Below are 27,317 nucleotides of genomic sequence, written 5' to 3'. Positions count from 1 at the left end.
AGAATCAAAGAATGCTTTGCGTTGGAAAGGACCTTAAAGCTCATCCAGTTCCAGCCCCCTGCCCTGGGCAGGGACACCTCCCACTAGACCAGGCTGCTCAAAGCCCCATCCAGCCTGGCCTTGAACACCTCCAGGGATGGGGCATTGACAACTTCCCTGGGCAACCTGTGCCAGTGTCTCACCACCCTCACAGTAAAGAATTTCTTCCTAGTACCTAATCTAAATCTACCCTCCTTCAGTTTGAAACTGTTACCCCTTGTCCTATCACTAGACTCCCTCAGTCGAGGGTGCTCTCACTGGGCTGGATGCAGATTTAAAGATTACCTGTCGCTGAAGGTATGGATAATATGCTCTCCTAACAAACACTGTTAGCAGAAGTTCACCTTATTTATGGTGACACAGAACAAACACATTCTCCAAAGCAGAATAGGCTTGTACCAGCAAAAGCAATTTTAATCAGTGTAACTGTACCTATATGTTGATTTATACATAGCTCCCCTTTTGTTTAGAAGATGGATTTTCTCCTGTTGCTTCTAACCAAGGTAGTGATGCCTGCAAAAATACTAGGGGAGGAGAAGGGTGGTGACGACAACACTGATAGTTTTAAGCAGAATATTGTCTTCACTGTTTGTGAGATGGATTTTAGTCCTTTCAAAATAGGAGTGATGCAGTGGAGCTGCAGAGACATCACTAAAGCCTATTACAAATGCAAACTATAAAGATCCAATACAGGGAATCACTTCAGATTATGCATAACTTTGTATTCAACAGCAAAACCGAGTAATTATTCAAATATATTTTATTAGCAATTGTATTAATAGATTTTGAAGAAAGGGATAATAATTCATCCTACTACCCAGCACAATACATTAACTTTAACGAAAACAAATCCAAATCAGAATCTGATACCCCTGCCTTCAGTGAAGCATGCGTCTTGTAAAATTGAGGAGCAACATATTCAGGATCCAGACTTTTTTTTGTGTGTGTGTTCTTCTTCCTATGAATCAACCCATTGCAATGGATTTTTTATATTATTTTTTTTTTTTAAACAGGAACAGGACATTTTAACAGGTAAATTACGTATTAGAAGATTTAAATCTTTTAGGAGAAAGTGAAGAATATTGACACCTACGGAAACTGGCTACTGTTGGCTTGTCTGCTGCATCCGCAGAGTAATCAGACTCTTGATGGAGTATCTATTTTAAACCTGTGCAGTCCTGGACAAGCAAGTAGTTCTGCAACGACGGTTCCTTTGTGCAACAAAAGAAAGCAGCTGCGCAGCCAATGTTAGCTTCACCGCGTATAGGAGCCGCAACCTCTTTAATCGCTAAAAATAAGCCAATCCTATTTGTATAACCTTTCTTATTTCATTGCCCTCTAAGGCATGTCCCTAAGAACTCATCCAGCTGCAAGGCAACCTTTGTATCCCATAACCGAGGTCCTGACACAAAGCGACACAACAGCCCTATGTGTTATTTTCTAAAGAGAAAGAAGCACACCTCAGACCCATAAAATTTAATCTGCTTTTGAGAAGGCAAAATTCCTCTTTAGTGACACCCAGCAAAGAACTGGTTTATTCCGAACTGCTATACCTAGAACTTCATAGCAGCATTTTTTCCTCCAGATTTTTTTTTCTCAACTTTTTACTTGTTTCAGATCAATGTGATCATCTTCAGACAGACAAGCACTGGAACATTGTGTCAGGCTAAAATGTTTTAAATTAAGTCCCTTCTTCAGCGGTGAGGCCACACTTGGCCTGAAAAATAAGAAGGAACAGCAGAAAGCAGCACTTTTCTCAGCTGCCAGCACCTGCCCAATATGGTGCTCCCCCTAAGCCAGAATTGGGAGAAAACATCCGTTTTGAAGTGTCTGTAGAGTATGACATAAAGAAACAACAGGCCTTAATTCTTTGGTTTTATACCTGGTGAAAGCCTGCTTACTTGCTTTCAAACCCGCCCCAAAGAATGGTCATGTAAGAGGAAGCCAAACCCGACCATGGCACACGGAAGTGTCTGGAGAGCACTGAAGGTCGGCAGGAGAGAGCATCAGAAGGATTATGGTTACAGCTATGAGGATTCTTCTTTCTTTTGCCAATTTGTGAATCAGCTTCTAAAATCACATACGATGAGTTGATTATAAAGAAAGTCATACTAGGCCTGCTGGCACAAATACCAGAAAAATGTAGCTTTTTTTCCCCAGAGAACTGGAACAAATATTAACTAAAAAAATCACTACACCTAAGGTGCACTTTTTGAGAAGACATAAATTGAGCAGAATTCAGATAAAAACACAAGGTGTTCTTTGACAATCAAATATATTTAGAGGCTTCTGCTCCCATCCCGCAACTCTTGATTTGGAAAAGTACGCAATTCTTTAAAAAAAACCTTAATGTTTACATCAAAAATATTAATTAAGAAAACCAACCTAAACCTAAACCAATTTCTGCGTGCAATTCAAAGGCTAAAACATTTAAACACATGCCTGACCTATTGTGGATTTGTCCAGTTACATCTTGCTCAAAAGGAAAGCACCTACCTGTAACTGGACATTGCTAAATCTCTTACTTTTACTCTGCAGATCATCTTTTGACAGGTTTCAGTCCCTCAGCAAAGGCCCAACATAGGAAGCGAACATGGCAAACTTGCAGCACCAGAGATAATTTTGTCATTGTTTAAAGCATACCCATATTTCTGAAAATATGATATATTTTCATATATATATATATGAAGGATATATATAAGGATATGATATATCCTTACTGCACAGTGACCCAGAAAAATCTAACTGCAGCAAAGTAAACACAGAATTCCCAAGTTCAGTTAAAGCAGAAATAAGGTTCTAATAATAAAGCTGGGTTTAGAAAACATCTACTATATACAAGTTTTTTCTCTTTTTTCATTTCAAGACTTTATCTACAGGTACAAGACTTGTATCTTCATGTCCAACTTGGAAAATGAGATGAACAAAAGTAAAAACTGACCGATGAAGAGTCTGAAAAGGATTCCTACCAACTAGTTAAGCTAAATTTAGACTACTGGTCAGAAAAAAATGGTGTATATTTCATTAATCAAGTATCTGTGGGGTCTTATTTTTTTTCAGCCCTTACTCAAGAGAGTTTTTCACTGATTTCCACGAGGTGCCAATCTGTGCTAAAACTGAATAATCAGCAGAAAGCAAGAAAGCGTACTGGGACTTAAAACAAAGTATGTACGAGTTTTTCTTCGCAGAAAATTGCTATTAATTTCACAAAGTTCCAGCTTCATAGGTGTTTAAAGTGCAAGACAAAGATAATCGAAATCAAAAGGAACCTTAACAGACTTCTCACATACTTTTACAGGACAGATCATGAATTTTACAAGTAACTTGTTCAGTTCTACAGCCGGCACTGCTGAGCACCTTTGTATTTTAAAACACAATTTGCAAACTGTTGACCACATTGTATTGATTGAGCATCACAGCTAGGATTTTGTGTTACACCTGACTTGTAAACTGTAATTCCACTCAGTTTATTTGCATCACTCACATCACGTATTAAGAGGTTAATATCTACACAGAACATACAAATTGCTACTTTTACAGCTGATTTTGGTTTGGTTTTTTTAAGATGCTTATCTATTCTGCTACAGGCATTTACAGTTGGGGCCAGCCTTCATGTTTTCCTCAGTGGGTTCTCTGGTGGTTCATTTTAGTACCAGTATCATCATGCTGGTTCCCATGCAGAGCAGGGGCAAAAGAAATAAATACAACTCTTACTGGAACACAAAAGAAGACAAACAGACTTCCCCAAGAGAACAACTGAATTCATTTTAGACTGCCTAAGAACCCCACCCCTCTTCACTTTTCATCATAAGCTGAGAAAAAAAAAATAATAATTTAAGGACAGTACAGACTATTAAGAAAATGATTTTTACACATGCATGCATTTGAGGGTTAAAAAACCCCAGAGATACTCTAAAACCTTCCAAATTTAATTTCTTATAGTATGTTTATTGACTTTACTATATACTTTTAGCCCTTCCAGAACACTATCTCATACCTTTTCTTAGGAAGCAATAATTTTGAACCCTTAGGTAACAAGTAAAAATGGAAAGAATTGTGCAATACATAAAAAGGTTTTTAAAGCTAAGTTCAGAAAAGCATGAAATCATCAACCTAGAAATCCCAAAGACTAAAAATAAATTGTGATGAGAGCAGAAATGAAACACTAATCTGTCACACTGACATACTTTTTGTGTAGAATTTTGCAAACACAAAATAAATCCTACAGATTGATGAAGTATTATCCCCACAACTACGCGACTCGCATAGAGAGCAAGATGTTGCAGAAGGCGACAGACTTAAGGATTCTTTTCACTTATCAAATTTAATCTGAGTCAAACCACAACCATTTGTACCAGATAGTTCTTTGTAGAATTTGCTAATGTAACAAAACCATCAAATTATTTGCAACACCATTAAAAATGTTGATCAAAATAATATCTGACAGCATGACAGGAACAGTTGTTGCAGGTTTTTCTATAAAGCCAGTTTCAGAAATGTTAACACACTTTGAAAGTAGTAGCCAAAATAAAAACATATATGAAAAAGATTAAGAGATAAGTTAAAAGGTACGACATTATGTATATCTGCATTTGTAGTGTATGTATTAAAAATATAACAAATTTTCTTTTATTTTGCTCTAAGCACGAGCTGAAAGAAATTTTAATTCTCACTAGTGAACCCTTATGATGTTCGATCTCTCAATTATTTAACGTGAAATTACCTTCTGTAAGGAATAGACTACACATTCACTTAGAAGACTAAATGCAGACTACGTCCTAAAAAATAGGCAGATTTAATGCATTACATGCACTGAAATTTGAACTATACGCTTCATAAACGTATCATGAAATATTCTACATGCTTACCTGTCTGGATCTGGGTCTTCCAGGAGAAAACTTGCGTTTGGTGATGGCTGGTTTTCCCATGCCAATTTTTGGAGTGACTGATATGTAAGTTGTTGGGAGAGTGCTCCCAGCAGCGGAAGGCAGTGCTGGGGGCTGAGCGTGCTGGACATCTCGTGCAGAATGCAAGTCTAATGAAACATCTGGCGAGGAAGACACATTTGTCTTGTTTATATTAACTGATGGGAGAAGTGAGGGGTAAGTCTCAGCTGGTGATTTTAGGGGTTTGTCTCCAACCAGTGAACTATTTGCAACACCTTCATTTGCAGAAGTAGTTTCTGCTTCTAGAAGAGCTGGTGCTTCTGACTTTTCATGGGTTTCTTCTTTTTCTACATCTTTTTGTACTTTTGTTATTTCCAGTTGTTGTTCTACAGGAATACAAATATCTCCTTTACTTTCAGTCTCCCGTATTTCTGGCGTCACAGTTATGGTCTCAGGTACTGAAGACAGAGACCGAGAGTCTACTGTGGATACTTGTGACACCTCCACACTACCTTGTGGTAGCTGTGTCTCTTCCACTTGTTTGTCTAACTCTTGCTGTATCACAGCTTGAACACCTTCCATCACTTCCATCGTTTTCTCAGTCTGACTGTCACCAGATGCTGGTGTCTTTTTAGGAGATATTTCCATTTCAGCTGAATTAATTTCAACAGAGACTTCTGTTTCCAGTTCTGTGGTCTTCTCTTCTGGTGATATGCCTGTAACTAAGTACAACCATATTAAAGGCTCAGTGCGAAAAAGAAAAACTTACACAGATGTACCGGTCAACAAGTATACTTGGTACACATCAAGTACAGCAAGTCCATATCACTTTACTGAAGTGAATTTAATATGTAGCTTAAAATATACTTCATAAATATCTTTCTTTATACCTACATTTATAGTAGTCTATGGGTTTAGTTCATTATTTTTCTTCCCTGGAAACACAGCAGAGCAAATCACAAGAAAGTAGGGCCAAGATTAATTTTTGAGGAATCTGAATACAGATTGCCAGGTAGGCAGCTAAAAGAAGAGATCCTTAACCAAAGATATTTGTGGAGTTACAACCACAAATAGTATAAACTGGGAAGAAGACCTACAGCGTGCCCCAAAACACACCAGGGAAAATTAATCCAATCCAGTTATTTGCAGCTACAAACAAAAAAGACTTAAAGTGTGGGTGACTGCATTTGAATAGCAACAAATAGCGGTTTTTACTATAAACCTTCAGCGTACAAAAGCATTTAGCTGCATTTCCAGCTTTTGAAGAAAGCCAGTCCCACCAGAAAAGTAGAACAACTTTCTCCTACACAAATATTCTGAAGACCATCAATAAAATATTTCTTCAGCAAGAAAGTTAATACTCTTGCTTGAGAGTTCAGATAGCAGAACTGATGCAATCTGTCTCCTTTCCAGGCACCTTTTCCTCTTAAATTTATAAAGTACCACAAACCTTACTGAATGGAAGAGGGTTCTGAAGGATTCTGTACTGGCATTTTCTCAGACTGCGAAACTCTTTCTTACCGTCTGTGACACATCCAACAGCTGATTCTTGACCAGGGCCATCACCAGTAACGGGTTGTTCCTGAAATGTTGCGTCCTCTCCACCACTTTCCATTTCCATTTCATTTGTACAAGCTTAAGGAGAGGCAAAGAAGTTATCAAAATTGATACAATGTTTATTCTATTACTTTGGCATCAGTAGTTGCTGTCACTGTTTGACTTTTTGGCTAAAGAGAATGATATTTAACAATATGATAGCAGTTAGGACAAATCAGGTCAATGAGAAAGCTACTTCTTAAAGATTAAGAGCCTTTTTCTCATTAACACTGAAGCTGTTTTATATCTTTCAGACAGTGAAAAATGTCTGTAAAGCAATTATATGCACCTAATTGTGAAAATTTAATTTACACAGTCACAGACTTTCGCACTACCTAAGCAATACAAAAAAGTCTTTTCTCAAGTTCCAGTCTGCTAAATTCAACAGAACTTGTAGCATGAAGACTTCAATTTTTTATACAAATGCCATAATGGCTTATGGCATGGATATGAGGTTCCATCTACTATCGGCACGTGGAACACTGATTTTCAACCTACCTGTTCAACAACATGAAAACTAAATTTTGCCACTTTAATCTGTGGCACAGAGTGAGTGAGTTAATCTGTGAGTTCCTCATATTAAATAAAGGAATTTGTATGGAAAAGGAACTATTGAGCACTTCTTTGGCTGACAGTATCATTATAGAGCACAGAAACAGGAAATACTGGTTTTTTTTCCTCATGTAAAAGCTTTTTCAGCTAAGGAAAAGGCATTAAAAGGCACCAGACAAAGCAGGAGCAGGAAAAACGAAGTATATAGTAAGCGTTAACTCAGAAGGAACTGATCCTCCGCAGATGTTAGCAGAAAAAAAAGTCAAATGAATACAGTTTTCTGTTCAGGAACGTCTCTTTTAAAGTTCAAAAACCCAGGAAGTGTTAGGTGATGCTACTTTTAGCACCTAAAAACTGCTCTCAGACTTTGCCAACTTTAAAGTGATATTTTAACTTTGAGGAAACGATCATTTAGATTGGCTCCAGATCCGATTTTAGTGTACAAAAGTGCTCTCCTGGGTCTAAAACACTGCATAACTGTACTGATGTAATAGCTCCACATTACTCCTAGTAGTTGAGATGACAGTCCTGTTCTTCCCTGGGGAGAAGAGTATGCTGCTTGTCAATGCTTCTACTCGCTACAAATCCTAACAGAAGTTATTACTTAAAACTTTAGCCTTTCAAATAAACCTGTTACTTATTCAAAAGGGTTTTCAGTAGAAGACTGGGAGTTTTTCCAGTGTAAGTTTTGGATATTACTTGGACATCTTCCTAACTGTTGTAAATACACTGCCTGACAGTCCAACAGCCTCTACTAACCTTTCAGAATGGAAGTGATCTTCAAAGGCTGAAGCCGCCACTTTCTCTAACTTGGTGCACGTGTTCACTGACAGATGACTTCTGCTCATTTACATACATTTACCTACTGTCACTGCCCTTCCTCCAGGATCATCTTTTTCATCATTTCTTTACTGCTCACGAAAGGTATCCACTTATGTGTACAGGCTAACATCAGAGAAAATGACTTGTTTACACAAAACATCTGTTTTAACACACAAGAATTAGAGTTCTGTTGCAGTCCAACACTTCCCCTTTCCAGTCAAAAAGCATCAGGCTTTCGAAAACACAGATACTTACGCAACTGAGCTATCAATTTCTTTTAACAAAAAGATCAATGCATAAGTATTGCTATTTAAGCATCGAAAACGCACATGGCAGTGGTACTTCAGTTAATCTGTTAGATTTTACCTTGCTTCCAAATTTAACCACAACTGTACTTAGCAAATTCAGCCTGAACGTGCTGTCCAACAGAGCACGTGGTGTTAAATACACAAAGGCATTCAGTTGGGAGTTCATTACACAGCTCTTGCAGATGACCCACCAGACCCAGATCAGCAGATCCAAGTTCTCTCTGTTCCTTACTGTTACTTAGTAATTTTTTTTAAAAAATTCTTTACACCTCTCTACAACTTCCCTTTTCACCTTCTGCTTGATTTGTCCATTTAGACAAGAATCTCTCAGAAATAAGATGACTAATCATATATTGTTTTGAGAAAGGACACTTGATTGAAGGCTTTGTAGTTAAATATACCTGTCCCTTAAGCATAGTCCAGCTTCCACTGCTGTCTCCTACCTGGACATAGTGAGGAGAATGGGCACTATGAGACTGACAAGTAGCAAGAGGGAAACAGGAAAACTGAAGGTCTCCGGGAACATCTACCAGAAGCTGGCTTGTGCCTGGTAGTTAGGCACAAATGAATAAAAGAGTTAGGCTGGCAAATGAATACATTTATGAACTGTACGACATCCCCCCAGAATTAGAGAAGTTTACAGCTACAAGCTGGGAAGCTGGAGCTGGAAGCTTGAGAGCCACCATTAAGGTGTTTACTTGCTCACGTTTTAAATACAGGATCCTGAAGCCAGGAAGCCAAAAAGCATATTGAAAAGATGGCTCACCCATGGATTGCTTGAGAAGCTGCTGCTAAATAAAGGAATGGATGAACTCCACAGAGCAGAATATGAGCAGCTGGTTCACAAAAGACTTAGTGAGACAGCTGCATATATTTGTATTTGATACTAGCATTTTGGAAATACAAAGGTTGCGTTTGATTACCTGTGACACTGTCAGGTTCAGGAATGAGTTCGGAAGTGCCCATTACATCACATGACTGAGCCTGATCCCCTTCTCCTTGTTTACAAAGAGTGCAGATGTAGTCTTTGAACTGAGACTCCAATTCACTACCTGGAGATCTGTCACATTCTATGTGGATCCACCTGGGGAGATTAAATAAGTGTGACTACGATTTTAATAGTAAAAATACAAAGTATCCTAGCCAAAATCAATTAGAAAATAACACTGTTTTCCATTCCTATGGGGAAATAAAAAAATTCAACGAATGCTTTATTACAGTGAATTTTAGAGAAATAAACATCATATGTCAGTATGTCAAGCACTGAACAAATGTAAACATGAAGATCTAAACTGTCACTAAAGCAAACTGGACGCCACAACACATATAGCAATATCAAGACGTTGCACAGCAAGATAGTGCTGTGAATAGCAGTGAATATGAAACACAGTCTATATTTTTAAAAGGTTCCCAATAGTGCCTTTTTTTTTTATTACTGGCATAGCAAAACACATAAAATTAAACAGGGAACACATAATAGAAAATGTTATAAAAACAGACCACTGCAAACAACAGTCTTTAGGAGTTAGGATGATGACTCTTCTAGTCTGCTTACTCACAAAGTAACGTCACAATGCAAGAAGCAGCAGCAGCACATATTTCTCTGCACACCTCTGATCACTGCCAATTAATACTTAGTCATTAAGATTAAAATAAGGCTACCTACTATTGTTCATTGTGTTTAGGGATGAAGGATCAAGATGTTGCACAACAAGATACTACAGCATTGTACATCAAACAGTCTACACCCTTCACAGAAATGCATCAATGTCATACAGCTCATCATAAGATTCAAGCATTTTAGTACGATTTAACCAAAAGTAGGATCCTTACCTTTTGCACATGTGACAATGCAACATATCTTTCTGGAAGTCTTGGAGGCACAGTTTTTCACAGAAAGGACAAGATAAGTTGTCTTGCTGTTGGTAACAACTGTCACATACCAAACAATTATGGTGCCACTGACAACTTGTTCGTGTGCCACACTCAGCACATACTCTACAGTTCTAGAGATCACAAGAATTTAGTTGTTAATTATGGTATTTCACAATGTGACAGAATTGCCATTAACTGACATTTTCCTGTGTTGAATTAAATTAAATAAAGTTTCTGTCCTTGATAACACTAATAAATTATCCAGGATCTGATAATAGAGCATGAAGAGCCTGTGCAACCCCAAGAAGAGTTTCCTTGCACTACAACCTGACTTGAAAGGAGTATTTCTTCTGAGACTAAACTTTTTTATTGCTAATCTCAGTTGTCTCCTGACTGCCACAAACTGACTATACAGTGACTTTCCCCATTACGCTGAAATGGTATTTTTATTATTACTTACACTTACTCATAAAGTTACTGATAAAACAACAAATTCATCCTGCCCTCCTCAAATGCAAAGGAACCCTTCAGCTGCAGAACTGCCACTCTGGTAAGCAAGTAGTAGTTGAATATAAAGAGCCTTTGAGTATAGATTACATATATTACTGCACAGGTTTTAGTTTACATTAGCGTGAAAGCAGCTCTCATGTAGTGACCCACTACAGGGTTTGATTTGCTGTCCTACACAGGCTGCTTCAGCCACGTCACGGACAGCCACCCTCACAGAGCGGCTGTAGAGCCACATCATTGTAACAAGCGGGATTCCTTCAGAAATAACAAGTTATGTTACACAGCAACAGCAGGCTGCAATACACCTAGAACGGCATAACACGCATAACAAAATCTGGGCCCCTATAATGATGAGGAATTATTCTGAAACCTTTCGACTTACTTTACATTTCCAACCATTTGTTGGTACAGCGTCCATAACAGGTTGTAGACAGAAAGTATGGTAACCTTTGTCGCATGTATCACACACCAGCATCTTGTTGTCTTCCCCAGAATGTCTAAGAAAAGTAACAATTGGTTACAAAAACTAATTAAACAAGCCACAACAAAAAAAATCTATTTAATGAAAAGTCTAAACAAGAAGACACATAGCTGAGTACATGAAAATATATGAATACCACTTACAAATTCCAAAGATAATGCCCTCATATTCATATTTAAGTATGAATGAAGACCACTATGCGTACTTCAAAGTGCTGAGCCTGTGCAACCACTCGGACTTCTACAAATGGGCCCACTTTCATTTACACATGTGTAGGTACATTTAATGGCCTTTCTGTACTGAAGTAGTTCAAAATCTGAAATACGTACTTTCTTTCTGAAAAGAACATGCAATTGTACTTGTTCCTACCAACAATCTGTATTTTTTCCAAAGAAAAAAAATAAGCCACCACCTGTGACTACCAGAGCTCCTACAATGTCAACCACTATGACTGCAAGAGCAAAACAAACATTAGAGGAAGAGATTTCAATTTTCCTAGAGTCGCGTATTACAGAGCTCCACCACAAATTTCAGTGATAAAATAAATTTGCAGAGAAAAACACAAATAGTTTGGTAATATCTAAAGGCAACAAGATTTGCCTTGATAAAGCTTCACAAATACAGCATTACACCTACTACATAACTACTACATTACCTGGGAGACCTGATATTTTAAAAAACAGTAAGTGTTCTCTCTTTGCACGGAGATATGCTTAAAATGCTGTTCCTCAACACTGGCATAAAACTGCCATACTGCATAAAGTAATAGGTGTGAAAACATCACATTTTGTTCTACTTTTCCTCTGGAGAGAAGGTTTGTTAGCAAATACTGTAATTATCCAGTACAACATTTTTTGGAATACTTTTTAGAATGTGCTCCACTATTACAACTTCATTGTTGGCATTTCCTATCAGCTATGTGCGATCAGGGAACACTCTTCTTTAAAGAGGGGGAATCTGAATGCTAGTAAATATCGAGTGTTCTACTTGGAAAACAGCAAAGCACTGAGTAATCAGGTACATGAGGCAGCAGTGAAGTGGCTTTTTTCCTTCATCCCAGCTGATCTGACTAAAGCTGAACAAAACTCTTATTTCTTTTCTAGTAAGCCCTTTAAAACAATAAACAAGCAAGCGAAAGAACTCTGAAGTGCCCATCAGATTAAGTTATATGAGAACAAGCGTACAAGCCTTCAGAGTCTTCTAAGTGAACCCTTACAATACCACAATAATTATGTTTCGTTGTCTCAATATTTGTCTGATGTAACAATTCAATCGTGGTCACTCATGTCACTTTTTTTCTTTGTTCAACTAAGCCATGTTTTTGTTTTCATAATGACTCACTAATTGCCTCTGAAAGATATTACGAAACAGAAGAGAGGGCCTAATGCAGGGTACCTACCCAATGTGCGGTATGTGCACAGCTGAAACCTCAGCTGCACAAGAGCCCAGGTTCCCAGACTGTAAAGGCACTACATTAAATTAATTTATTAGTTTGGTAAATGTGAGAAAAATCCTCCCTATAAAAGGAGGAAAAAGTCAGAAGGTTTTGCTGCTCTCCAGAACCTACCAAGATAACAGTAACTCTGGTAGTAACACGCAGGAGTTCCAGCTCAGCTCTTTTAGAGGAAAGTTCCCAACACAAGGGTTTGATCAGCTACTTAATATAATATTATAACAGATATATATGGGGAAACAATTGTGGAAAAAAGAACAGTTAATAAAATAAATGTTTTAAAATCACAGCACATAAATCTCAGACTGCCCTCCTCCACGTCCGTTAAGTCTCACTTACTTGCAGTTCTGGCACACTTTGCAATCAGGACACTGCCAACCTGCTCGTTTTAAAGGTGTAACTTGTATGTCCAGGCACATCCCATGGTAGTGCTGGCCACAGGTAGTACAAAAAAGTTGATCTAAGAGGTCTCCAGGGCTATCGCACACTGCACAATTTGCTTCTTCCTTTGCTACAAAGAAATCATTTTCTCAATTATTATTTCATTCAAAATTATGAAGCCAAGAAATTCTTTAGTAGTTCTTACACATACAAAACTTGATCATTCTTATGAAATTCAAATTTAATTAATATACTTATTAGATTATACTCATTTAATTTGGTTTTCTGATATACTCAGCTAATCTTCTCGTAACAAAAGTACTTTCACTTTAAACCTTAATAAACTCTTACCAAAAGAAGCAGTTTTATTCTCCTCAAGATTAAAACTGAGAGCTTTAGGACCAACGCTTCTCTGAAACAAGTATAAAATAAAGCTTCTAGCACACACATCTAAACCTATTATTTAGCAGAAGTGTTTGCAATATGGCTGCTCTAACTTCAGTTAGGGCAAGTAAGCAAGGCTGTCAATTTGAACTAAAACCTGATGGAAGACAAGCCTTGTTAGTGAACCCTTCCCTTGTTCTGTCATATAAAAAAAAAAAAAAAAAACAAAAAAAACGCAAAAACTAACTCTGCTGTGTACCACTGCCAGGCTTTAAAAACAGAAGAGTATGAATTTTCATCTTTGTCACACCGTAACACATGTGAGTGACTAGGAAAGCAGGTCTAAACAATTAAACAACTGCACTCTCAAGCTGATCCTACCACAGAGCAGTTTTCATAAAAGCTGGTACTAATTGTGCCATTTGAATACTGGGTACTTACATCTTTCAGGAGCCTGATCAATATGGTCTGGACAAAGGAGGGACAAGTTACTGAAATCCTGAAATGTGCCTGCTCCAGCAGCACAGGGGTAATGGTACATCTGGGTACATTTCTCTTCACAGCATTTGATAGTGGCTCCAAGGTGCTTACAATATGCACATCGCTGAAAAACAAACATAACAAATTGTTCAAAATCTATTTGTTCTTGTAATTTTTTAGCCAGATCTGATCCCCAGCCTCATTTGACAGACGAACACCTCGGCCAGTAGAAGGGAGTGAATACCGAGGAAAAGGAAACCAGTGCACTGTCTTTCAGTGGCACTCCCAGGTCTTTCCAACTTAAAATGTTTAACGAAATCCACTCTAAATGCATGCTGATGACCAAGATTCTTCCTGTCACAGAAAAGCGTTTTTCTTCTCCCCCTCTACTCTGCACTGGTGAGGCCACAGCTGGAATATTGTGTCCAGCTCTGGGCTCCCCAGTTCAGGAGAGACAGGGAACTGCTGGAGAGAGTCCAGTGAAGGGCAACAAAGATGATGGAGGGATTGGAGCATCTCCCTTAGGAGGAAAGGCTGAGAGAGCCGAGACTCTTTAGCCTGGAGAAGAGAAGGCTGAAGGGAGACCTTATTAATGTTTACAAGTGTCTAAAGGGTGGGTTGAAGGAGGATGGTGCCAGACTCTTTTCAATGGTTCCCAGTAACAGGACAAGGGGTAACGGGCACAAGCTGGAACACAGGAAGTTCTGATCAAATATGAGGAAAAACTTCTTTACGGTGAGGGTGACAGAGCACTGGAACAGGCTGCCCAGGGAGGTTGTGGAGTCCCCTTCTCTGGAGACTTTCAAGACCCACCTGGATGCGGTCCTGAGTAATGTGCTCTGGGCAATCCTGCTCTAGCAGGGGAGTTGGACTAGATGATCTCTAGAGGTCCCTTCCAACTCTGAAAAATTCCATGATTCCGCGATTCTATATGTTATCTAACTTGAGCTATGCCTTCAGAAAAGAGGCTTGGAAACTTCTTCTGAGTAATAAAGACAGTAATATGCTGTCAATAGGTTGTTAACTATAAGCCACATAGTTGTGTAAGTTGTATTGTAAAACTGTATACACTGAACTCAGAAATGCAAATGGAAATGAAATATCACGTTATACCAAAAAATCTTATCAGCATTATACAATTCTCTCTGGGATGACAATGCATTACATAACCCAGTGCTTTCTCCTCATCTCTCCTTTCAAGGCTACACAAATAGCACCATCAAACTTCCAGGAGTCATAAATAAGCATGATTATTATTAGAGACCATAGTCACATTTGTAAAGAAATAATTTCTCAGAAAGAACTACCCAATAACCCTCCAGTTCTCTAGTCAAGAGGGAACAGATTCCATCAGCATGCTTGTAAAATATCACTCACACCTTTCTGATTCAGTTAATCAGTCTTTTTTCTTTCTTGGATTCATTACAGTCCCTGAAGCACCGTAACATGCTTTTGCAATTTTTCACCAAGGCAACAATACTTTTTAAGGCTAGAGCACAGCACCATACGATTTGGAGTAAACTTGAGAAAAAACAGGTCAGTGGCTCACAGGAAGGCATACATAACATACAGCAACAACTGAGCTCAATGACTCTCATTTTTTATAATAAAAATATAATACTAACACTGGCATGTTTGATTACTAGCTCGTGTCAAGTAACATCCAAATATTAACATACACCAAATCAAAGAAAAGTTACATACTGCATCTGCTTAATTCTTAGAATACAGACAATATTTATTACCATAATTCTTCTGTGTTTCAAAGCCTAGCATGAATTAGGCATGAAATAGTGCTACTACAAGTCCACAGATATCAAAACCGGCCCATAGGAAAACACAAATCACAAAGCTGCCTGTGTTAACAGTTACATTGACATCCTTAAAGCCAGATGAAAGTAATGTCTTCTGCAAAATATCTGCCTGCACCACAACTCGTGGACAAGGAAAAGAAAAAAAAAATAAAATACTAGTTTATGCTAAACACAACCGCACTGTAAAAACCTAAAATGCTTCAGCGCAGAAATTAAAGCGGGTCACTACTGCCACGTTTCTGTGCTACAATGCTTAGTGTAGTCTTCAGAACTGCAAAACGTCTCACCTCTACCCACGTCCTACTAACCGTATGGAAAAGATGTATTCTGTTATTTTACTAGGAGAGGAGAGGGGACAACATGAGCAAACAGTAACATGGAGTTCCTGAAACAGGTGAAGAAAGTAGCAATAGTAATTATAGTATTACATTTAAGGACTGCCAACAAAGCCAAAGTAATGCAAAAACTCGTTTTAGGAAACAATATAGTCAGTAAAGCCTCGCTGAGGATGCTGTAAAAGGTAAATCCTGAAATTAGATGTGAAACCATGAAAACATAGCCCAAAGCCTCCAACTTCATGAACGGCAGCTGCACATTAACCAGCATACAACCCACTGCACTATTTTGTACTTGGCACTCCTACATCCTATTGAGATGGCCCAGACTACAGCTAACGCCCAGCTCTTACAGACAGGCCACACATGTGCCAAAGATATTACTTGGTAAGAAACAGTGAGAACGGGAACTTGGGAGGAGCTGAGGTCCAAAACCTGTCCCTCAAGAAAGTTTTCAACAGAGACTTTGCTGTACCCCATGATTAACCTTAACCAGGAAAGAAAATTATGAAAAAAACCTGCAAGCACTCAAAGAATCCAACATTTATTAAAAGCTGGGAAAAATGGATTAACTAGCAATATAAATGGCATTTTTAAACATCACATCTGTTTTTCAAAACCGCCAATCAACAATGGTACGTAACAAATGTAAAATCAGAATATACCTTTTCCCAAGTGCTAGATGACTAAATGATGAAATCATTAGAAATGAGCAAACTACAAAATTACTGCAAAGCCTTGAAAAATGTTGATGTTGATTTAAGGAACCATGTAAAGATGCTGGAAGAAAAATGGAAGCCCAAATTACATTTAATTGAACCCTTCAAACCCATCTGCTAAACTACACTGGCAATGAAAAGCATTTGGCAGCTGAGTAAAACACACACTTTAAAAACAATGTGGTATATATCATCTGAAGCAAATAAAAAGCACAGAATATCAACATTTACTGAATTTATAAGAGAGATAAAGCAGTCTGAAGAAACAAATGCCCAAAGGGATTTTTTTGGCAACAGCTGTTGATGAGAGAGTTACTTTTCCAGCAGTGGAAGCCAACGCTTCTCTGAAATCAGGCCACATGCTACGACCCCAGAAGAACAAGTATGCTGCTATTACAATTAAATGACCTTCGTGAAGAAAGTAAGGATATGAACACTGAAGTACACTGGTTTAAAAAAAAATTAAAAGCTCTGCAAAATAAACTCAGTAACAAATATTACTTTACTACTCTGTTGCTAAAATATGGCATCAGGACAGTAGGAGGTGGAAGCAAGGAATAAATCCCACTGCCAGTGAAATGGAAGTGTCTTTACCACACTGTATGAGTACAGTAACAGAGACAGTATGGAACCTTCAATTTTATTAGCATGAGCAGAAAATAAGGCGTTATGTGAAGGGGGTGGAAGCTGAATCCGAGTATTCAAAGGGTAGGTATAGGAAAATGGTAAGCTGTCAAAGCAAGCCAAACACTGTTTTGTTTATGGATCAAATAATTTTACAGTCCTGTTCTACAGAAAAAAAAGACTTTACAGGGTGTCAGAAAACTAGGGAGACAGCTCATTACTTATTCATAGTACATTCAGTAAAATAAACGTCACTAAACCAGAGACAGCAGACTATGTTCCCACTCAAAAAGTCCTTCATTGGTTACCAACTGTTTTCTTCCGCAAGCTCCTAGTGCACTTGTCCATAGCAAGAAAGCTCTGATCCCACCCATACTTCTGATACTTCTTACTATTGTCATTTCCATCATTTAAAACTGTCTACACACCTTTTTCTTTTACATCTGATCTTTTTCATATGGACAGAAAAGGATCTCATTTTTAAAAGCAAAGAGCTATGCAGTCTTTCAAATTTCATTTTGAAATGCCCTTTATTCACTAATCCCATTGGATCAGATATGAGATTGTTATACAAATACAGTGAAAGAGGAAGAACTAAGTGAATTAACAGAAAACATTAAGAAAACCTGATCCATTACCTCCTCTCTTTTCTAGTTGTATAGGAATACATCCTCCATGAAACAGAGCAGCAGAAACCACCCATCAGACTTCTGGGAAGACAAAAACTTGTACCACTACACTACAATCATAATTGGACCAAAATCAACTGAACAAAAAGGTTAGTTCTGCCTGTGGCTTGGAAACTCTGCTGAATGTCTCAAATGCTACTGGCTTTAATGGAAACAGATGTCCAAACTGTAAAATGGTGACAAGAGAAACAGCTTACTGTTTACATCTTCTAACCTTCCTACATCATTAAAAAAAATAAAAAAAACTGACAGAAGATAGCTTCCAACTTTACATCAACCTTCCTGCTGCTTCAGATTCTGAAGTAGTCCAGAACTCAGTGCCAGTTCAAATGAAGAAAAGATGCCTGTGTTTACGAGAATGTAAGATTTTACCCAGATAGTACTAAGAACAAATCAGAGGTCTTATTTTATCATGATTTTATTGCCTTTAGAATTACTTTATAGTATTACCATCTCAGCAACTGGACAAGTAACAACCCTTAGGAGGCAGACATTAAAGAAAGTCTAAAATGTGGACTTTGAATAAATACTTAGTTGCAACCTGATTAGTGCAGTAAAGTTAAATGTTAATATTAGGTATTGCAAGATGTTTTTTTAAGCAAAATGACAAAATGTTTTCACTGATACGAACTTATTTAGCTTTAAAAAGGTCAGCTGACAAAACCTATGATAACCGTAAGGAATTTGAATTTTATGACAGAGTACCCAAAAATGCACAGAAGCCATCTGTCCTTAATTAAACAATTTAATGTATTACCTGTAAGAACAAATTTCAGACTGATAGCTACTGAAAACGGCTATCACACAAACCTGTAACAAAGGAAAACTGGACCTTAACATCCTGTCATTAACGAGACTACAAAGAAATTTTAGTATAAACAGTGATTAAAGAACTGTGTTCCCCGGTAGTTCTGATAATGTTCATCGACTACCCCATCGTCAAGAAAAAGCTTTATATTGCTCATAGACACTAATCACCATTAGCACCTCTGATGTCACACCATGTTTTCAGTACGATAAAGCATTTAAGAGCACAATGCAGTAAGATGGCAACATAAAAAGAACTGAACTTTCGACTGAATTACTGATTAGAAAAAATAATAAGTAACACGTATTTCCAAGAGTACTGGAAATTACCTTCTATTTTTTTTTAATTTTGTATTAATCATGTCACAAATTTGGAAATTATTTAAATTTATAACAGGGAATTAAATCAGAGATCAGTTATTTTTGTTCCTCAATCCTTAACACATGCCAAAACTGAAGAAATTAAAATTCATATTTCTCTAACTGTAATTTAGAACTAAAATGTTCTTAACAGAGGCAGCATGCATTAAAACTTACTACAGTACCTACTTCCCGCTCCAAGTACTCTGAAGTAAGTTTAAAAATAAATAAATCACAACTGTAGAAACAAACTATCAACTTTTGGTTTTAAAACTATGAAAAACCATGGACAAAGAGAGGTGCAATTTGGCCAAGCTCGACACATGACTGAGAAAGACTGTCTTCCAATGCAGAACTCTTGACTAGATACTCCATCTGTCCCTAAAACGCTCAGTTATCTGTACAGGAATAAAGAAAAAAAGTAAGAACACACAAATGTTGGTGACTAACATCACTATCAGTGACTCAACACATGTAATCAAGGTAGAAAGCAAAAGTCCCTTTTAAGTGTGGAGATTTCAGGCCCTCTACAACTCACTACTTTGTTTCTCCTTCCCACCAGTTGTCTCCTTTTTCACCTTTATAAAAAATTACATTAAACAAATTATGTCGATATCAAGGCATCTAAAAAGTGGGACAATAAAACATTCATGTTTTGCAGGGGTGGGGTTTTTTTTTAATAGTTGTGACAGGTTAAAAACCCGTAAGAAACAAGTTTGCTAAGGGAGATCTATTTCTTGATATTTGAAGTAGGTACAGGAAAACATGCAAACCTTATGGCACACAAATTCTTCCTCATATAATCTGAAACGTTCCCAAACGCTGTCTACTCAGAAGCTCCACAGAAGCGTTTGTGTGCCTTGAAGTTGCACTCTCCCCATCATTGTATAAGCCAGTGGAGTAACCACATGCACATGATTTCCTCCACAGACTCTGCCTTTGCTGCTTTTTTCACACTTTCATGAAGAAAAGCATCTTTTTATTCACCTCGTCGCTTTCTACAAGATCTAGTAAGATCTAACTAGATTCGATCTAGTTAAAGATGTTTCTGCTTATTGCAGGGGGGTTGGACTAGATGACCTCTAAAGGTCCCTTCCAACGCAATGCATTCTATGATTCTATGATAATGTAAATGTTTTGAGTGGGTCTAAGCTTCCCCACAGCTACCAACCAACTATTCACTTAATTCTCATCTGATATCCACCATGAGAGAAGGGCACACACGAGCCTGTTGTTTAGTTTGCATGTCAACAATGAAAAGGTCAACAATGTTTAATGTCATTTAAATTGTGATTATTAGGCTTCAGCATCAGCAACTTCAGGACAAACAAGGCAAGAAAAGAAATCATCAGCTTTGGTTTAAGACTGCTTTTTGGCAGGCTCAGAGAACAGACTATTGTGCCAGTTCCATTTGATTCATGCTCGGAAGGTCTTAAGAAGTATGTGTAGACATTTCTTTTTGTTGGCAGAGCACAGTCTGAGCCACAAATTGTTGGAGGCTTGAAAAAAAATAATTGGGGGAAACATTGCTACATGCTTGTTGCTTAATGATCTTTTCTAGGCATCTGTTACTGGTCATCGCAGAAGATACTGAGATGAAGTCAACTTTCTGTCTAATCCAGCACAGATCTTACATTGCTAAACCAAAAATATAAGGATTCTGAAATGGCTTCTGCATTCTATAGGTTATGTCTATGCTACAGATCCTCTGTAGCTACAGCTAGCCTGGCATAATTACATTTGCAACGCCATTTAATAGAAACTCAGTAAAAGGAGAACTTACTGCTAACAGAGTCACACTGTGCTTCCAAACAACGCAAGGCTTGAGATGAGGACATCTAAATTTCAGGCTCTAAATTTAGTGTCTATATATGAGCCAAGTGTTTAAGCTCCCATTACACTTAATAGAGACTTAGTCACTTTATGAGATTTACTTCATCCCAATTCAGTTGACCAAACAGTGGGTGTCCATTTTCGGGCTCCATTGACAACACCGGCCAGCGTTCCATTGCCTATGATTGGAATTTAAACATGGCTCACAGGTAGATGCGTCCACAGGGAGACCTATATTTAGATGACAGTCTTGCGCTGAAGCCAGCCTAAAACATGTTGAACAAAAGTTCTCCATTGGTAACAGAGGTAAGTCCACACCAACGGTTTTGTCAGCATGGCAATATCAACGAAGGGATGTGAATGGCTACTGCTTACAAAGACTTCCAGATAAATTCTGTTCTATTCACCCAAGTTTTCTGAATGACAAACAGTCGGGCTAAAGCTTCACATAGCACATGCCTAAATTCTCCTAAATACTTTTGGAACACTTGGTCAAAAATTTCCAGCCATTTCTGAGAACAGAAAAGTCAGTAAGAAAAACATTTTGCTGATCTTAAAAACAACGTCACTCACAGGACTTGCAATTTGGCAAGAATTTTAGCGTGGGGGATGCAACTTCTTTCCCTACCCTGCAGATCTATCCAGATGTGACCAAGCTTGAGAAAACTATTTGTTTTTTTTTTTTTTTTAATGTAAAACATTTCCAAAAGTTTGTCAGTGAAAAAAGAAAAAAAAAAAAATCACAGAAAAATCTACTCTTGTTGATCATGACTGATCCTCTCCAATTTCTAGCCCTGATCGGACTATGTGTACCTTCTGCAAAGATTGCTTCAGTCTGACAAGGATTAAAGGGAGGAAGTCTGTAATAAATACCCTAAGCCTAAGCACAATAAGCCACTGGAATGGAAAGCAGTGATCCCTAAGGCTCTTGATACTACTGTCACTTGACTCAGCTAGGGAATGAGAGTATCCAGTAGACAGGCAGATGGACAAATATGGGTCAAAGAGACAAAAGGGACTATTTACACCAATGAGACTGGGAGGAGAAACCATGGTCTGAGATGGAAGATGAGAAGGGGCAGGAATAACACTGAAGGGCCAATTAACTAAAACTGGGCACTAAAATTGGATAAACAGCTGAGGAACTGATGTGCTAAGACGTATGAAATGGTGAAGGCAAAGATCTCAAAAGGAACCTGGGGAAAAGGGAATAGAAAGGTTAAGGAGATGGAGGAAGAACAAGGAAGAGTGGAAGAGGGTAAAAAATCAACTTGAACAAAAAGTCAGAAGTCTGAGGCAACTGAACGTGGATGAAGACTACAAGGAGGAGAAGTTCGCTGCCTAGTGCCGAATGGCTATCACTTAGCCAGCTCAAGCAGCAGAGTCTGTATGCAGCCACAAAGGTTTTAAACCTGCCGTTTGGGAGGTCTGCCTTTTCCTTTTTTTCCCCAACTCAAGGAAATGATACCGTCAGACAATTACACAGGCAACACAACATGGAGACACAGATAAAGGAATGAACTGACACACATAAACACAACTTTAACTAGGTATGTGCATTAACACACAAAAAGGACTGCAGATCAAACATGGATTTAGTGCATAAAACAGACTGCTTAAAAGGAGTCTCTGCATTAAAGAAACCTGTTAGTTCGAGGCCTGTGCTTAATTTGTAGAGGAGAAAAAGTACGTATTGAAGAGAGTTGTGGATTGCTTGCAGGATTAAAAAACACTTGGTTATGGCAACTGGATGATGACCCGCAAAACGGTCCTAGTTTCTCTTCTTTCACAGAGCTCCTTTATGATATTGGGCAGGGCAATAAGTAAATTTTTTTTTTTTAAGTTTTTTTTTTAGCCCTTAAACTTACTGTTAAAAGCTTGGGGGTTTTTTTGCCCCATAAAATAGCCCTGATTTCTACATAGACTGTGCACTCACAACTCCAACAGAGTGAAGAAAGAACTGGAATATCAGTGCAACTTTTTAAGTAAGTCTGAGTATTTTTGAAACTCTTTCAATTTGCCATCCAAATCAGCAGATATTTTTAAGTAAAAATAAAATAAAATAAAAAAAATCACCTCTTGGGGAAAATGGAGCCTAAGATGCATAGAAAGTCCACATAAATCTGCTATTTGGAAAAATTTATAGACAAGTTATTCACATGTTTATTATAGTAGAAACATGATAGAAATACTCTTGCAGAAATGAGTAATTCTTTCCTTTAAGCAGTATTTGACTAGTCTACATACCTACACATTGAACAATGTAAAAACGGAATACTGAAGAGGATTTTACTGGGATAAAAACGTCCATCTTATGGCCTGAACTAGGCCCTAGCTGTTCTGCATGTGATCATACAATTAAAGACTGCATAATCAGGCACATGCACAAAGGATATTAATTGTGTGCAGACAACGTGTCTTCCGGCATGTCCTAACTTTGTGTGTTTGATTTTATAGTCTTAATAATGCATTCTTTTAAGAAAGATTTTGTAGATATATTAACTCAGTTTAACAGAAAGGTAATGTCAGCAAAAGTCACTATATATACTCAATGATATACTAATTTACAAGGTAATAGTAGGGGATGGAGTGACAAGGAACTCTGGATTATGTACAGACATAAAAAAATACAAGAATTTCCTGCCTTTAATACCTTCCTCATTAGTGAGCACCTCCTTAGTATTCCTTCCCCACTGACTGCAATCAGTACCTTATTGTTCATAATTCCTATTTCCTTGGCTGTTCCTAAATTGCGCTCTCCAAATGGCACAGAGTCATCGTAAACAAAATCCTACATCTTCAGTTCACTAATTTTTGTAAATTGAGCTCAAATAAAGCAATTAGATGGCATACTTCGAAACTACCAGCTTGAAACATTAATATAATTTCTTTTCTAATAAAAGCTTCACATGTTTTATCTGGCTGGGGCTTTTAGGGTTCTTTTTTCAATTTGACTAAATTAGTCACTTACACATATTTCTCCCATTCCTCCTCCCAAACCATGGTATCCCCAAACATTACATAATCCTTTTTTAAAATTCACTAGCTACTGAAATAAACAAATAAACCCTCGTCTTTCCATCCTATTCTATCACTAACATTCCTTGGGCAAGCATCGTGAAGTGCAACATCTTGACCTAGAATTTAAAATCATGAAATTACTGGTCAAACATTTAGCAGGTAATTCAAGTGTTGTTCTGGGGTTCAGGGAGGGGAGGGTAAGAAGGGGCTGTTCGTTTCATTTTGCAGCATGCTGCCTCAGTAGCTCGTGAAGAAAAAAAGCTGCCAAATTTTGTAATGAATTCCACAGAACATTAAGTCTGATGCTTAGCAGAAGCCATAACTGTTAAGTAAATGATATCCTCTTGATGAATACCCTTATTTGAAAACAACATTGATTCTTCTAACCCTTTAGCAGTGTCCCAAAACAGATGTGCACAACTGCAAATTCTGTTTGCTTTCAGGTTTACGAAGTGTGATGACATTTTTACAATCATGCATGAGCCCTTTTACCCAGGAGTAAAATAAAACACAATAATTCTTCACCATCTGTTTGTTAATTTTGCATTCATTTAACTTTGCATTTTAAACTAATAATCATTTTCTTATAATATAGTTTGTTCCATTGGTAGAAATTACAGCTGTTCAATTTAAAAGAGAATGGTTTATAACAGTATACAGTTTTCCTCTAAATACTTCCATTGCTCTTAATTATAGAGATATTAGTGCCATCGAATGGAAAAAAACTGCCAGGAAATAGTGTTATGCTTTACATGTCACAGATTCCCTTAGTAAATGTACATATTTACTTCTGTTCCAGCACCAATTCCCACCTGGTCTCTTTTACATTAAAATTCCTTTTCTGCACTACAAGATTCTTTGAGGTTTTTAACGTTGCTATCATGTATAACAGGCTTCTTACACTCTTGAAGGAGTAAGGCACAAACAATTAGATGAAGCTTCTGTTTCATATATAGCATACAGTCAAATGAAGCACAGTCCTATTTCTTCACAATGCTTTTCCTTAATCTCTAATGACATGCCCAGGAAGTTTTGATATTTTTATTCTTATCTGGTAAAAGCTAAACTAGGACTAGAATAATGTCCTTAAAGCTTTTTCTCACAATGTTTACAGTGAAATGGGGAAATCCCATTCCTTTATCAAAAGTAAAATTGCATTGAAATAACATGAATAATACATCAGAACTAGCAAAGAGGAAATAATTTGGCTCAACAAAAGACATGGGCCTGGAGAAAGAGCAGGAGGCAGCCTGAGATTCTGAGAGTCGTATCTTGGATTCTGCGTTATGCCCTGGACAGCACGTTTTCCTGCTGCTCCACACAGACCAGGCCCTAAGTCCGCGGTGAGGTTACAAGTCCTAAACATGACTGGGCACACACTAACACAGTGGAAAGTCTACTTCACTGTGGTTCCAAGGCTTAATAATCATAATCATCTACAAATAACTCTTCAAGAGACACAGGCTGCTCAGATAATTCATGTGAGCAGTCCAGTAATGTTAGAGAGACTGTTCAGATGGTTAAAACAACCAAGAGTCAATCACCGTTCCCTAAAACCAATTTTATCTGATGGCATGGAAATCTCAGCATCAGATGATCATCCTAGTTCTGTCGTAGCGTTAAGACAGCAATGCTGTCATAGTAGTCGGGTGAACACTTTACCAAAATCACTCATAATGCAAGAGAAGGTTTCCATAAAATGGATTTATTTCAATTAAAGGAGTTCAGCAAAGGCTGAACTGATGTATAAGACTATAACAGTGCACTCACCTACAGAAATGAACTTCCAGAAGTACCAAACCCAACAGGCTCACATAAAATTAAGAGTGGAAGTACAACCATACGTTACTGGGATGCTCAGCTTCTAGTCTTACCAGCATCTTGAGCATCCTGACCTTTTAGTTTCTCAGATGAGCGAGCATTGCTGCCAGGTCCGACCTTTTCTGAGGGATTTATCCATCACAATATTTTACGTCTGACAGAATGCAAGCATTCTGGAGGTGCCCAAGGCACATTCTGATGTGATAGATGCGTAACGGTAACAGTCTTCCCAACAATTCACCATCTATTTCAAGTTAACTCTCATTAAAAAAACCTCAGCTGGTATGACATTCGGAAAACCTGAAACTCTCACCTATTCAACGCATCAAAGCCATTTACATTTTGGGAAATGAGCATTTCCTCACAAAGCTCCATGAATTATGATAGCAACTGAACTGTCGTCTTATATTATTTCTCTAAAAACCTCTATTAGCTTTTGACAGTTTATGATTTGTCAACATCTCTCTGGAAATACCATATAAATAGCACCTAATATTGTCATAACCACCTGTAGTAACTGAAACAAAAAAAAAACAAAAACAAAAACAAAAAAACCAAAACGGTATTTGCTTGGATATTTGACAGCAGTTTGTTTAGATCCAGACTGACTATTTACTCTGCAGAATCTGCCACTCTTCCCAGTTGTTTGAAAGGCAATTTCATACAGAAGACAGAAGGAAATATTATTTTATGAATTAAAAATTGCAAGTGAGAAGGCTAGACGTGGAAATACCTGCAGTGTTATGTAAAAAATAATTGTCTAGATTGCAAATTGAATACATGTATTCTCATTGTATCTGAAGTGAGACCATGGCACAGAAATATATTTAGGGTATATCAAGTTGTTTTACCAATGTTAGGTGCTCCAGTAAGCAAATATTTATTTGAGTTTTTGTTTGTTTAATAACAGCTACTTTCCCCCCTCGTTGTACTGAAGAGGAACATGACATCTTTGAAGGAATACATTAATACCACTGAATTAAAAACACACCAGTAAAAAAGCTTACGGGAAGTGCTGATTTGAGAACGTGCCACTTCATCAGTTTTCAATTAATATTAGTAAATAGGATTCTTATTATTAATATTAGTCATGACTATGATTCATGGAACACCTACAAGTTCATTATTGGCAGCAGACCTACCATTGCCTGCCTACTTTTTATTCCAAGGTCAGATCTGCGGAATGGGGAGAACAATCATATAAATGAAAATAAACAATATTTTCTTTCACATAAAGAGATGACTATCAGTAGTAGCCTAGATCATTAGAAAAAATAGCTTTAATGCAAGTAGTGTCTGTATTTATCAGTGTTATGCACTTGCACATGAAGGGCAGTTGGTCCACATTTGTGAAGATTCCTAAGATGTCTCTCTCATGCGTGATTTATTCCATGTTATTAAAAAAAACATCCAAAGACACCTGCATTAATGGGACCGCTTCATACTGATGCCTGCAATATTTATGCTCAATCTGCAACTCTGGGGCAGAACTTACACTAATGGAAGTCAATAACAAAATCTTTAGGG

The 27,317-nt window shown here is 37.7% G+C and overlaps 1 protein-coding gene across 14 annotated transcripts in view; it reads right to left on the bottom strand.

Moving 5' to 3' along the window:
• The window catches only part of KMT2C (lysine methyltransferase 2C), a 203,808-nt gene that overhangs the window by 83,045 nt on the left and 93,446 nt on the right, over positions 1 to 27,317 (bottom strand). For 13 of the 14 annotated variants that reach the window (XM_054193123.1, XM_054193120.1, XM_054193122.1 and 10 more), the window contains 7 exons: positions 13,729 to 13,891; positions 12,862 to 13,033; positions 10,971 to 11,085; positions 10,037 to 10,209; positions 9,127 to 9,287; positions 6,447 to 6,560; positions 4,908 to 5,647 (listed from right to left, as the gene is read on the bottom strand). In XM_054193123.1, coding sequence (XP_054049098.1) covers positions 4,908 to 5,647; positions 6,447 to 6,560; positions 9,127 to 9,287; positions 10,037 to 10,209; positions 10,971 to 11,085; positions 12,862 to 13,033; positions 13,729 to 13,891 — 1,638 coding nt within the window. The remainder of the gene's footprint in view (positions 1 to 4,907; positions 5,648 to 6,446; positions 6,561 to 9,126; positions 9,288 to 10,036; positions 10,210 to 10,970; positions 11,086 to 12,861; positions 13,034 to 13,728; positions 13,892 to 27,317) is intronic. The other variant, XM_054193126.1, reaches the window with a different exon arrangement.

This window comes from Rissa tridactyla, chromosome 2 (genome assembly GCF_028500815.1).
Source record: "Rissa tridactyla isolate bRisTri1 chromosome 2, bRisTri1.patW.cur.20221130, whole genome shotgun sequence".
Lineage (NCBI taxonomy): Eukaryota > Metazoa > Chordata > Aves > Charadriiformes > Laridae > Rissa > Rissa tridactyla.
Note: the sequence above shows the minus strand (reverse complement) of the source record. Positions and strands in the feature narration are given on the sequence as shown.